At 46.7% G+C, this 14315-nt stretch overlaps 1 protein-coding gene across 1 annotated transcript in view; it reads left to right on the forward strand.

Moving 5' to 3' along the window:
- PREX1 (phosphatidylinositol-3,4,5-trisphosphate dependent Rac exchange factor 1) overlaps positions 1-14315 on the forward strand; it is a 158926-nt gene that overhangs the window by 83298 nt on the left and 61313 nt on the right. The window contains exons 5-7 of the mRNA XM_081150139.1: positions 183-284; positions 8889-9050; positions 13081-13214. Coding sequence (XP_081006265.1) covers positions 183-284; positions 8889-9050; positions 13081-13214 — 398 coding nt within the window. The remainder of the gene's footprint in view (positions 1-182; positions 285-8888; positions 9051-13080; positions 13215-14315) is intronic.

The raw sequence follows: 14315 nt of genomic DNA on the forward strand, positions 1-14315 counted from the left end.
ATGACTGTGAACCTCCTTTTGCCCCACTCTGGATGCACATTTCCATCTTTCCTAGGTATTGCTAAATTGCTTCTAAAGCCTGTAGCTGCATTCTGAGAGTGCTTCCCATGGCTGTTTGAGGGTGGCTCAATCCTTTTGCTGTCCTTGGCGAATTTTAATGAATGTATCCTGCCCCTTTGCAGAGCTGCATGCTTTTGGGAGGCCGGAAGACCACAGACATCCCTCTGGAAGGATACCTGCTGTCTCCGATTCAGAGGATCTGCAAGTACCCCCTCCTCCTCAAGGTAAGATCTGCACTCCACTCCTTTCGCCGTATTTGAAATCACAGATTGGCTCTGATTGGCTCAGTCATAAAACAAAACTTGTTAGTTCAAGTAGCTGAGAAGTCTGGGACAGTGTGGACTTTGGGCCAGGCTGGATCCTGCCTCTTTCTCCCTTGGTCAGTTCTGCTTTCCTACTGTTCAGCTTTATTTTCAGTGTGGTAGCAGAGGGCTGTAGTTACTCTAGCCTCACACCCTCTGAAGTTCAAGGACATTGGGAAAGAGTGAACCTCTCTTCTAGTAACTCTGACAGAAGTCCTGAGGGCGATTCAGGCTTTGGCCATCTGTGGCCAGGAGAATGTGAGACCACGAATGATTTGGGCCTGAGTCGCGTGCTGTTACTTGAACCAATGACATGAGGCCTTTCCTTGCGCTGTTTCCCTTCCTCTTATGTGCTTGGACTTGGGCTTTACCCCAGTCACTATGAGCTGGGCAGTGTTAGGCTCTGATTGGCTAAGATAAGGTCCAGTGACAGTGACCAGGGCAGTATTGTGTTCTGATCGGCTGAGATTGGGGTCAAGTGCTTCACACCTGAACCAGTCACCTTGAGCGAGGGATCTCTAATTGGCTTAGATTTGTGTCATGTGCTCCAACCTGCCACCAATCACTGTCCCACAGGCCAAAAGCCCAGTGAGGGGGACAGACTGGACCCTTCTCACCAAAATCGGGGCTTTTTGTGGAAGAGGGTGAGCACATGCTGTGTGGGCAAACCACAGCGTCCATGTACTGCTGTTTCCTTTGCTGTCCAGCCACCTTTGACTTAGTCTTGGTCAGGCAGACTAGGGGAAGATTTGCTGCTCGTGTGGGGACCCAAGAAGTCTTAATTTTCAGCTTCAGAGCTGGCTTCTGGGTAGATCTCCATCTGGGTGGATGGCTCTGTCACCATCTGCTGCTCTCAGCCCAGGGTTTTCAGCCCTTGGAAATGGCGGCTGTTGACCGGAGCTTGCCTTGGCTTCATCCTCAAGGCCTTGTGTCTGACAGCTGTTCCTGGAGTCCTTGCTGGTGGATTAATTTGGCTGGTGGTGCCTCATTCACACACTTGCTCCCTGGGGCCACATGCATCCTTGCTCCATGAACTGGAAGGGAGAGGAGAGGGAAAAAGTACTAGGGACTTCTTAAACTTGACTTTCTGCTGGATAAGGTGGGTGACACTTGAGCCTCTGAGTTGGACCAGATCCTGAGGCCATCAGCTCTGCCTGTGAACACAGGCCTGTAATGTGTGCGGCTGTGGGACACAGCTCTCCCCACAGCTCCTCTGGCCTGCTGCTGTTTATCCCTTCTAGAGATCTCGAAAGAACTTTCTACAGTGGTTCTTGTAGCTGCTCGAATTCCTGAGTGGATGTTGGCAAGGCCATACGTAGCTCAGCTCTTCACCTTGGCGCAGAAGAAGCTCCATGTGGAACTCAGAGATTGGTAGCCTGTGGACTGAATCGGACCTGTCCATGTTCTTTATTCGATCTGCTTGGTTTGTCTTCCACACATGAATTAGTTGCCAGCGTTTAAAGAGAGAGCGTTCTGTATTGGCTTAAGGCAGGGGCTAGCAAAACTGTGGTTCGTGGGTCACATCTATCCTGTGGTCTGTTTGTGTACAACCCATGAGCTAAAAGTAGTGTTTACATTTTTTAAAGGGTTGTAAAAATAAAACAAAATAAAAAAACAAAGAAGACTATGTAACAGAGACCGGATGTGGACAACAAAGCCTAAAATATTTATTATCTGGACCTTCACAGAAAAAGTTTGCTGACCCCTGGGTTAGAACCACACTTTGCAGCCACAGACTGCCTGGGTTTGAATTCCAGCTCTGCCTTTTAATAGTGTGTGACTTTGGGTCCATCATTTCTCCATGCCTCCATTTCTCATCTGTTATGCATAGTTTATATTAAAAGTGCTGATAAGGTTGTGGTAGTGATTAGATACTTATTTACTTGATTCTTAGAGCAACTAGATGAGGTTAAAGGACTTTGATTAGCCCCATTGTAGAGATGAGGCAACTGAGGCACAGAGAAAGGAAGTGGCCTCTTCAAGACCAACATTAGGTAAGCAGAAGGAAGCAAGATTTGTCGATTTCTCGAATTCCCCTATCAGCTCCACAGCCCGTTGAGAAGCACTTTGAGGTGTTAAAGTTGCCAAGTGCTGGGTGCTGGGGATGCTGAACTTCTCAGTTCCCTAAGTGGTGAGTCCGGGAAGGTCAGTGGCTTTGTGTTTCGTGGTTGGTGACTGGTCTCCTCCTCTTTTCCTGGGTTTCAAAACCATAAACATCTGACCCCTTAGAAGAACCACCAGCTGAGGTTCCCTAGGTGTTAATTAACCCTTTGATTTCTGGATCTTGAGAAAGTCTGGGATCCCAGCATGCACTTGGAATGGCAGTTTCTGCAACGTATTTTAACAGCCAGTGGTGCTGGACCTGTGTGTCCTGGTGGACTCCAGCTCTCAATGCGTTTCTGAGGCCTGCTCAGCCCCAGGGGCCACAGTTTGGTCTGGCAGGATTTCAAGGCTCTGGATTCCCAGAAGAATAGAGAGAGAGGGACAGAACCGGCCGGCAACCAATGGAGGAATAACTGTCCACAGGAAATGGTGATGAAACTGGACTGTGGGTTTGCTCTCCTGACCAAATGGCTGTTTACAGGCCCAGTTTCCTCTCTCTCCAGCTGTGTTTATCCGAGGCTCAGAAAGCACTGAGGGACCAGCCAACAGGCCCTCAGATTCCTGTGGGCCCATGCCATGCTGTCCGCCCCACTGAATTGCTCAGAGTGTCCCGGCCTTTGGCACCCACAGCTGGAATGTTTGCATCAGAAAACAGCTGGGACTGAGGGGAATTCTTCATACCCCTCCTGAGTTCCTCCTTTCTGTCACATTTTCCAGTGGGTTTTAAAAGACAATCCCATGAGCTGGGGGGCAGTGCTACCCCTCTGGCCCCTCTGGTTCTGACACCCTTGCAGATGTCCCTGTGGCCCTCTGAGCCCCCTTGTTTGAGCTGAACTCTGAATCAAGTAGGCGAACAAGATTGAAGAGCCTGGGTGGGAAGAGGGAAGAGGCGAGAATGAAAGCCTCTTTGGGAACAGCCCCAAAAAGCTGAACTTGAACATTGCCTAAGAATAGCCGGAACATTCTATTTCAGCCCTCAGCCCAGGCCCGGCATAGACAGTTGGCATTTTCAGGCTTTGTTGAGTTTTCCATCCACAGTTCCAGGGAAATGATTCGGGTTTGGGGTAATGCCCTTGGTGCTCAATTGGCAGATGCCTGAGGCAAGACTGACTGTCACTGACCCTTGTAGTTTCCTATTGATGCACAGATCTTATTGGGGTGCTCACTGTGCACCAGCTGCTGGTGTGGCTCAGGATCCATAGTCATGAACAAGACAGGCTCAGGGCTTTCGGTTTTGGACTGGGCTCCCCATGAGGACCTGCCTGCTGCATAATGGAAATGGGTGAGGCAGGTAGGGGGCAAATTGGAGGGCACATCTGTCTAAAGGGGGCAGCTGGCATTCCAGTCCCCCTGTTCCCCTTCACCTTCTACCTCTGTAACCCCTTCAGTCTCCTTTGCTGGTTCCTCACCTTCTAGACCTCTAAGCTAGATAGGCCCCAGACCTCAGTCCTTGGGACTCGACTCTATGTAGACTCTCTTCCTTGGGGCCTTTTCACTCTGGCTTTTTTTTTTTTTAAAGTATATTCAGAAGTTGTGCAACTATCACCATAATAATTTTAGAAATATTTTCATTAGCCCTTGTAAAAGGAACCCTGGACTCATTAGCAGCCATTTCCATTTCCCCTCCTCTCCCACAGCTCCTGGCAACTACCCACCTACTTCCTATCTCTGTGAATTGCCTATTCTGCACATTTCACATAAATGGAATCATATAATATCTAATCTTTTGTGTCCGGCTCCTTTCACTTAGCACAGTGTTTTCAAGGCTCATCCCTGTTGTAGCACGGATCACAACTTCATTCCTTTTTGTGGCTGAGTAATATCCCATTGTGTGGATAGACCACATTTTGTTTATCCATTCATCTGTTGATGGACATTTGGGTAGTTCACACTTTTTGGCTGTTACGAATAGTGCTATTATGAGAGGTGATGGGGCCAGAATTTGCAGGGCCTTGTGGGCCATTATAGGGTCTTTGTCTTCCCCGAGTGAGGTGGGTGCCATGAGAAGGTTCTGAGCAGAGGAGGGACAAGATCTGACTTAGTTCTCACAGGATCCCTCTGGCTTTATATGAAGAATGGACTATGGGTGGTGAGAGTGGAGGTGGGGAGACCAGAGGGTCGTTGACCTCAGTGGTCCAGGTAGAAGATGGCCAGACTAGGGTGGTAGCAGTGGTGGGGGGTGCATTTTGTGAGAATTGCCTCTTCACATCATTTGCCCATTTTCTATTGGATAGTTGTCTTTGTATTGATTTGCCAGAGTTTTCTATATTATCCTGGATACTTTGTGTCATCTCTTTGGAGATCTCATCTGACTCTGATGTTATGAAATGAGCCCTCCATCTGCCAGCAACCTGGCACTGTCACCATCTTGCTGAGAAGGCACAGGAAGTCAGAGGTCTATGCACTGTGGCCTTCTCTGCCCAAGCTCCCATCCTCCCCCAACCACAATGCCTACCCTCCATCCTGCCTCTTGGGCAGAGAACTGACACCTTGCCCACGGTTGCTCCAGCACGTTAGCATGCATCAGCCCCAATTCAGGCTCTTTCCTGTGTAGTGAGAAACAATAACTCAAGGAACGAAGCCTCCTCTTTCAGGGTGAAAGACCTGCTCTCTTTCTTTCAAATCCAAGTTTGTATACCCAATCTTACAAGGAGCCTTCCTAGATCTCTCTTCCTGGGTGTCCTGCCTGTGCTCTACTTTTTGCCATGCTTTGTGTGGTTCTAGCTCCACCTCTTAGCTGTGTGACCAAGTACAAGTTGCTTAACCTCTCTGTGCCTCCATCGTATCATCTGCAAAATGTAGATGGTTGTTGCCTCCCAGGCTTACTGCAAAGACAATGCGTGAGAAAACTCATAACACTCTGCATATTACTAGGTAGATAGTCATGCTAGGTAAATGTTAGCTACTCTAATATTGTAGTGATTTTTATTTTTATTTATTCCAGCTCCTGAGCTTATTAGTGTTGCCTCTTTGAGAAGTGACTTAAGCTCTCTGTCCCTCAGTTTCCTCCTCTGTCAGATAGTGCCTGGTCATGGGTTATTGTGAAGATTAAATGAAATAATACCTGTAAAGTGCGTATAAGTGCTTAGTATTAGCTATTTTTTTTTTTGCCTCAAAGTCTGTTTTGCCCAGTATTCATAGAACTATAGTGGGTTTCTTTTGATTAGTATTTTCACGATATATCTTGTTTCATCCTTCTACTATCAACCATTCTCTGTCCTTAGGGTTTAGGTACTTCTTTTGTAAACTGCATAAAGTTAGAATTTTAAAATCTGACCTGTCAATCCCTATCTTATAACTGGAGAGTTTAGCCCACTTATATTTATTGTATTTATTGATACATTTGAACTTATTTCTATCATCTTTCTTTTAGATTTTTATTTGTGTTCTTTTTTTCGCCCTTGCTTTATTTTGTACAGTTTTAGTGTTGTTGTCTTTTTTTGTTTAGTTACTCTTTTTATTTTTATTCCATTTTATTTTGCTCCTACTGTATAGGAGTTTATAGCTACCACCACCACCACCATTTCTCATAATTTTACCCCCTCTTCTTGAGAAGTGCCTCTGTAGAGCCTGAAATTAGAAGTACAGGGTATAGGCTTATAGTGAGCTGTGCTTGGCCTCCTTTGGAAGTTGGATATAGAGCCACTGAATGTTGATGCCGTACCACTGAATGTTAGAGGAGACCTATTAATCCCAGGTGTCAAACACCTGTGGGGCATGTATAAGAAGTGAGTAGATTAGATGGAACTCAGTGGGGTGGGAACTGTGGCCGACTGTAGAGCACTTGTCCCATCTAAGGGAGTGGCCACCATTCAGGCCAATTGTTATTGTTAGATGGAAACACAGGCGCAGGGTGGCCAGAGCTTCTGCTTTGGCAATCGAATTTGGTCTGTGGGGCGTGGTTTGTGACCTGGGCTCTGATCTAGTCCTTGCATTGCATAGCCAGGAGACCTAGGCTCAGAAAGGGTGGGTGACTTGCCTAAGGTCACATAGTATGTCCTAGTCAAAGCCAGAACATGAACTCCCAGTCCTGATCCCTCGTCCACTGTTTCCCCTTACCTCTCCCAGTGGAAGGATGGAGTTTTTAGGACCTGTGAGCATTATTTCTTTTTCTCCATTAATTCCTAATTCTCGAGGCTACAGCTTTCCCAGCCTTGAAGCAGGGGCTGAAATTGTTAAAACTGGAAATATATTTGCATGAAATTTCCATAGAGTTTGCAGGCTTGGAGGTTTTCTTTGCTGTGCTGGACAGCTTTTCACTTCTGGGTTTTCTTGGACTTCCAGTTGTTTTTTGCTTCTTTTTTTCTTTAAGTGGTGGTGGGTCTTGTCAAAGCCTCTTCATTCGAATCCTGCTGCCACCCTATATATGGTATGAGGGAACCTGAGGACTCCAAGTGCAGGAAGGTGCTTGATAGAGATAACAGCTCGGCCTCCTGGGCTTCGACGGTGGCACCTTCAGCAGAGGCCTTTGGACAGAGCCTGGAGCTGGCTGCAGTGTCCTCAGAAAGTGGATGTCTCTGTTGATCCAGCCCCCATTGGTGACACCCTCCACTCCCACGGGCCACCTTTTTCTCTTTGTGGAGAGGACAGGTTGACTTTCTAACTGCTTGTCTCCTTTCGGACATCCCCCCTCCCCCCCATTCACAGCAAGTGATGGATATTGTCACTTCTTCCAGTGACAATCCAGTTTTGTTTTTACACTATGATTTTATTGATCTGTCTTATGGCTGGCCTGGAGTTTGAGGCCCTGTGTCGCAGGCTGTCCTCTTGTGGCCTCGCTGTGGACAGGGCCCACACCTCTGGGGCATGTGACAGGGCTGCCCACAGCCAGCACCAGTGTCTCCCTTTTGGTAAAAGCCTGGTTGGAGGGGAGCAAGAGAGATGAGGAACCTTTCAGAAACACCGGCTCTTGTACTCCAACATCCTCTTTTCTAGGAAGTCCTCACCTCAGGCCTGCTTTTGAAACCACATGGGGCTCATGAGGCGGATGTTGGGGAAAGGTCACCAGCCTGGCTCTGGAGGGGCTTGCTCTGTCATTTGCAGGGTGGCCTGGGGCATACCCCCACCCTTCTCTATCCTCAGTTTATCTAAGGATTCCCCAAGGTCTGCCCCTGCTCAGACATTTTGTGTTTGAAGAGCCTAATTTTGGGGATTGCCATGTCTAGGTCACATGACTAAAGAAACAAGTTTGCTGGCATGGTTGGGGGAGTGATTCGACCTGAAAAATCTTCCGATATCTTCAGGCCTGGCTAATCCTGCCGTCACCCTAGATATGGCAGTTCCTCTCTCATCACGCTTAGGAGATAGCTGAAACCCTAAGGACTGGCCTGATCTTTAGAATGCCCCTGCCCATGCTTGTGGTGGGGGAAGTTCATGGTTTAAGGGTCTGCTCCACTTGCCTCTTTCCACCCCCCGCCATGTCCCTGTGAAGGCAAGGTATGTTCTATTTTCATCTGTAGTTAACATTTAATATTATATTAGTTTTAGGTGTACAGCATAGTGATTAGATATTTATACTCCCTGAAAAGTCTAGTACCTACCTGACACCATGCATGGTTGTCACAGTACTATTGACTATATTCACTGTGCTGTGTTTTGCATCCTGTGACTATTTTGTAACTACCAATTTGTACTTAATCCCTTCACCTTTCTCACCCAGTCCCCCAAGGCAAGGTATTATTTATACCTATTTTGCAGACAAGAAAACAGCTAGGCAGAGGCTGTATCAGTGACCACCTCTCTGATCTCTCTGTCCTGTCTCTGTCCTATTTCTCTCTCTCTCTCTCTCTCTCTCTCTTCCTCCCTCCTTCTCTCTTTCTTATTTGTCCCATTCCAGCGTCACCACCTCCTCACTGTTACTTGTTACCTACCACATATGCCCTCACCTCAGACCCTTCACATTTGCTGTTCCCTCTACCAGGCACGCTTTTCCCACAGATTTTTGCAGGACTCCCCCCCGTTGCTTCTTCCAGAGTCTCTGTTCAGATGTTGTCTCCTCAGAGGGGTCCTCCTGACCTCCCTATTTGACAGACCACCGTTTCCTCTAAGGCCCTCTAGCCTCCTCATTCTGATTTGTCTTCCTAGTATTTATCACTGGCTGACATTGAATTCTATACTGGATTTTTCTTTATTTTGGCTGATCTCTTTTATAGAACATAATATCCACCAGGTGAGGAATTTTTCCCTAGTTTTATTAACACATTTATCCCCAGATCCTAGAACACTGCCTGCTGTGGAGGAGGTACTCAAGGGACATTTATTGAATGAATGGATGGATGAATGGATGAATGATGTTTCCCAGCCCCAGATCACACAGTTTCCATATAGCAAAGCTAGTATTTGGTCCAGGTGGGGTGACCTGGAGACCATGTTTGATCCCCTCTGGGTTAATGTCTCTTATTCTTGCCCTCACATCTTCCCTAGGAGCTAGCCAAGAGGACCCCCGGAAAGCACCCGGACCACCCCGCGGTCCAGAGCGCCCTGCAGGCCATGAAGACCGTGTGCTCCAACATCAATGAGACCAAGCGGCAGATGGAGAAGCTGGAGGCCCTGGAGCAGCTACAGTCCCACATCGAAGGCTGGGAGGTGTGTCAAGGGCAGGAGGGGCCCTCTGGGTTGGTGAGGGGCACAGGAAGTGTGCAGCTGCAGGAACAGACTTTGGCCTGGGCACCAGATTCAGTCTGTAGCATATTTTGTTTGGCCTACATGGTGTTTGTAAAGAAATATTTAATTAGTTTCAATTAAGTCCTCATAAAAATTTACACTTCAAGTTTCCCTTGAAGGACAGTAACACTGGGCCCCAATTTTCCATGGTAATAGCCACTGGAGCCTCCAGTTTTCCTCAGTCCCCACCACTCCCCGTTACTCCCCAATCCTTCACATGTTGCCTTATCTCCCTGGTGCCCATAGGCCTTTGATTTTTTAATACCAAGGTCAAGGGTCTACTCCAGGACAGGATTCTGGCTCTGACACTTCCTTGTTGGGTGACTTAAGGTCAATGTCTTAACTTCTCTGAACTTCAGTTTCCTCATTGATGCCTGGCACATAGTAGGTACTCAATACATGGTAGGTTTTGATATTACTATCATCATGATTATTAGGGGATGAGACTCTTGAGATCTTCTGACCGTGTGTAATTTATTTGTTTAAACCTCCACATCTTCCTTAGATTATTAGAGATTTCCTACAAATCTGTACAAGGAAATGAGAAAATCTAAATAAACAAAAAATCAATATCAGAGTAAATACAGCTGGAATGGGAGATTAAGAGCAAAGATCAAAGACTCTTTGGACACAGATTATCTTCTGAATCATTTGCCTTTGGGTTTTCTGGCACTTGCTGTGTTTGGGATTTCCACTTCTTTTCCCTGTGTGGGGAAAACTTAAAAATGTGACTCTGTATTGCTAAGAGGCTGAGGGTTTGGCTGCAGAGAGGAGAGGGGCCAGGGTTCAGGGAAGAGGAGGGGATTGTGGATTAGTGCTTGCCATGTCCCCCACTCTCCTTTCGCTGGGCCTTCCTGCCTGGCCGAGACTGGAGAACAAAGAAATGCATTTCTCAAACCCCCTTGTAGCTTGGGATTGGGATGTTATTGGCCAAGATCAGATCCAGCTGCTTGACATTTGGAAGGCGGGAGCCGGATGGAGGCCACGTGCTGTTTTGCAGCAAAGCACAGCGCCCGTCATATTTGGCTTTCTATGGTAGCATTCGCGGAGGGCCAGGCTCCAGCTTCCTGGGTGTCAGGAGGCAGGGCATGGGCCTTTCTTTTTGTTGTTGGTGGTGTGTATCTAGTAGGACAGGGTGGCTTTGCAGCTGACAGTTGAGGCAGCAGCTCCTGAGTGCCTGGTTGCAGCCAGGTTGGCGTTTTCCTGGAGCATCAGTTCAGGCAGGTGCTGTTCTGATTTGCCCTTTTCCCAGTAGGGCAGAGGGAGTGGCCCCTGGAGGGGCAGTTCTGCAGTGTTCTCGGTTTGCTGGGAGTCCCGGCCTGGATTCCTGCCTCTTGTAGTCCCTCAATGATTGAGGAAGCCCCCCATTTCTTTCTGCATAAAATACATAGTAGCTTGGTTTTTGTTTCCTGCAACTGAAAATCAGCCAATCGTCAGGTGGATCTGTCAGGATGTTTTCTATAAGGACTCTTGTTTCAGCCTCATAATGTCAGAGCTCTGATTTGGTCTCTTGTGACCCTGTTGGCCTTCTTCTCATGGTTCCAGGATGGCAGCAGCTCCAGGCACTGTGTGTCCAAAGCAGGAGGAGACAAGGACATAGCCAGAGCAGTGAGAGGGAGCTCTTCTTTCCAGTAGAGGAAAACCTTTCCCAGAAGCCTGAGAAACTTCCCCCTCATCTCATTGGCCAGAAGTGGGTTACGTGGTCACTTTCAACAAATGTGCTAACATAAAGAGCAAATATTGTTGACATATTTAAGCACCTATCTCTTTGGACTTTGAGCTTCCTGGCAGCCAAGGTGAAAAGGACACATAAGTTACTTAATATTTATTGTCAAAAAAGGAAGCTATAGAACCGTTCTTTTGGGAGATAGAAAATTTCCTGGAAACCAGCTGGAAAAGAAATTTCTCACATGGGCCCCTGTGGAGAGGGTATTGAGCAAGCAATTTGGCAACCAGAGAAGTGATTTCCTGATGCCTTTCTTCTGGTAAGGGCCCAGGGAAATAGGAACTAAGGGTCTTTGGGGCCTCTTTTGTCCCAGAAAAATCTACAATTTGAGAATGGCCCTTATTTTGATCACTACAGTAGGAAATAAAATGACCCAGAATAAGAATTGCTGGCAATTATTGAGTACCTGTTATTTGCTTCCAACACTAGAAGGGAGGTATTATTATTCCCATGTACAGATAAGGAAACTCAGGCACAGGGACTTGGTTTTAAAGCCCAGCACTATAATTTAGACTGCCCTGCCTCAGGCTAGTTTGTCCTGCTCTCTTGGTCTTATTTCCCTCTACTTGTCTAATTTTAGTAATAATATCTCCGAAGTTATCTTCTGGTGTCATTGTGAGGCTAAAGCGAAGTGTGGAATATGGAAAATGTGAAAGGGTTTTCTGTGTAGTAAGAGGGTTTTTAAATATACTTTCATCCTCAAGTGACTTGTGAAAATAATATGTTTTAGCTAGAAAAAAAATAATGTCTAACAGTGCCTTGGCTTCATGCCATCAGTAGTTACAATCTCAGGGGACAGTATGAGTTAGGGTATCATCATGATGAATGCTAGTGGTGACCAATCCTTATTTCTGATACTCTTCTTGATCATTTCTAATCTTTTTGTTTGACCTGTTGCCAATCTGATTGGATGGCTGTTGCCTCTCTCTTGGAACATGGCAGACAAGGGACTTGTTTTTGGAGGAGGGGGAGACTTTTCTGGGCCACTTTCTTGCTGTGTGCTTGGGCCTGCAGCAGTAGTTTGATATCTGATCTGTGGTTTTTTTGTCGCCTAATCCTTTGTAAGCCACTTGTCCTTTTTAGGTCAAATCAGATAAGTTAATCCATAAATCCATTTTGCTAAGCACAAGGAAATGGCAGCATGTTGCAATACTGTGCAAGTGAGTGAACGAGCCAGCCCCCTCTGTGTGGAGTGATTCCCTTGTCTCAGTTTCCTCATCTGGAAAGTCTGGACAATGGCAGTACCCTTGAGTAGCTTGGGGATTAGGGAGTGGATGCACGCAGAGCACTCAGAACAGCGCTTTCTTTCCTGGCTCAGAGCAAATGCTCAATAAACGTCAGGAGGAACTGTGGCAGCAAAGCAGGAGCTCTTTCTTATTTTTTTAGATAAACAAGTATCATGCAGCTTTGGCTGGAGCTCACACCCAGCATGGGCTGACCCAGGGGGACACTCCAGAAGCAAGCCCCACGGACTGTTGTAATAAAAAGAAATGTATAAGAAAGAAATAGGGCACACTCCTCTTGCTGGCTCTGGGAGCCCTGGTTTAAGAGCCAACAACTACTCACTCACCCATGAAGGGACAGAGGAAACAGAAGCTAGGAAACAAGTCATTTAAAGAAACAGAGCATGGAGAGAAGTTCTCATATGTTCTTCCCACCCTGCCTAGGCTGCCTTGTGCTCTCGGAGGTATGTGGTCTCTCCCCTTCTGAGACCCCTGCTCTTGACCAATGATTGCACACAAAAACCTTTCAGGGGAGTAGAGGTTAGTGGGTTGATGAATGGGGCCACCTGCCCGGGTTCAGAGCCCAGCTTGCTCACTTACTAGCTATGTGACCTTGAACAGGGGCATTCTTGTGGGGAGATGGAATAAACAAGTCAAGACATAAATACGGAGGAAGGCATAGGCAAAAAACCCCCTAAAAACAAAACTAGACGCTGACCAGGGCTGTCTGGGTGAGTCCTTTCATCTCCCTGAGCCCCAAGTCCCACGTCTGTGAAATGGTCACCTCCACATCCTCTTGCCAGCATTGTTCTGGCTCGCTCAACAGATGGAAGCCGTCGATCAGATTGTATTGTTTTTCTGTCTGCTGACAGATTTGCGGTGCATTTAGGTTTGAGGGTGTGAGGGGAGGCAGTAGTAGGTTCTGTCTCTGGGAGGGAAGAGGGTTTCCCCAAGTGATCTGGATTTGTCAGCTCATTCACTGTGCCCCTTGTCACTCTCCCAGGGGTCCAACCTCACGGACATCTGCACCCAGCTCCTCCTGCAAGGGAATTTGTTAAAAATCTCTGCAGGCAACATCCAGGAGAGGGCCTTCTTCCTCTTTGACAACCTCCTTGTCTATTGCAAGCGGAAATCCAGGTGAGTTGCTGGGGGCAGGTCGGCCAGGCAGCTGGGATTAGGTGGAACCCTGACAGTTTCTCGTGATGACATTATTCCTCTCTGGGCCTCCTTTTTCTCTTCTGAGTTGTGGGGTTTGTTCTAGATCAGCACTGTCCAATAGAAATATAGTGAGCCACATAGGTTATTGAAAACCTGATGTGGTTATTTAAAACAGCCACATTAAGTGAAAGGAAACCTGTGAAATGAATTTAAATAATACAGTTTATTTATTCCATTATATCCCCCAATATTATCATTTTAACAATCAATTAAAAAATTATTATAGAAATTTTGCATTCTTCTAAAAAAATTTACACGAAATCTTCAAAGTGTGGTATGCAGTGTGTTACACTTACCACACATCTCAATTTGTACGAGCCACATTTTAAGTGTTCAATACCACATGTGACTGTGGCTGCCATATTGGACTATGTAGACTGAGATAATCATGGAAGTTTGAAAGTTTTTTTGTGACACCAACATCCTGTGATTCTAAGATTCAAGGTAGAGGGTTTGAGGGGAGGGGCCTCTGAAAAGGATAGCACCATTATCATCTTTATATCTTTCACTGGAGCTTCTTGCGCTTTGTAGAGTCTAGGAGTGAATGGATGGGTGGATGAGTGGTAGACTCAGGCATGAATTCTTGGATGTATGGCCAAATGAGAGGAGGCATAGATGGGCTTGGGAGATGAATGGATGGTGGATGAAGGGAGGCAGAGAGGGGGAGATTGGATGTATGTATGAATTGATTTATGAATAGGTGAGTGAGTAGGTGAATGAGTGAGTGGTTGAGTGGTTGAAGGTGCAGGAGATGGCTGGATGGAGGGATGGATAGAAAGTTGGGGGAATGTATGGATGTTCGGGTAGTTGGAAAAATGGATATGAAAACAGGATGGGCTGTCAGAGGTATATTTAGATGAATGAATGGTGACTTGGGGCCTTAATATGTGGTTTGTTGAGTCAAGGGGTAGATGAATGGATGGAAAGGTGGGTGGGTGGTGATGGAGGTTTGGAGATTAGTGGATAGATGGTCAGTTGGATGTGTGTGTTGATGGATGGATGGGTGGGTGGTAGTTGCTG

Source organism: Miniopterus schreibersii, assembly GCF_964146895.1.
Source record: "Miniopterus schreibersii genome assembly, chromosome: 10".
Classification (NCBI taxonomy): Eukaryota; Metazoa; Chordata; class Mammalia; order Chiroptera; family Miniopteridae; genus Miniopterus; species Miniopterus schreibersii.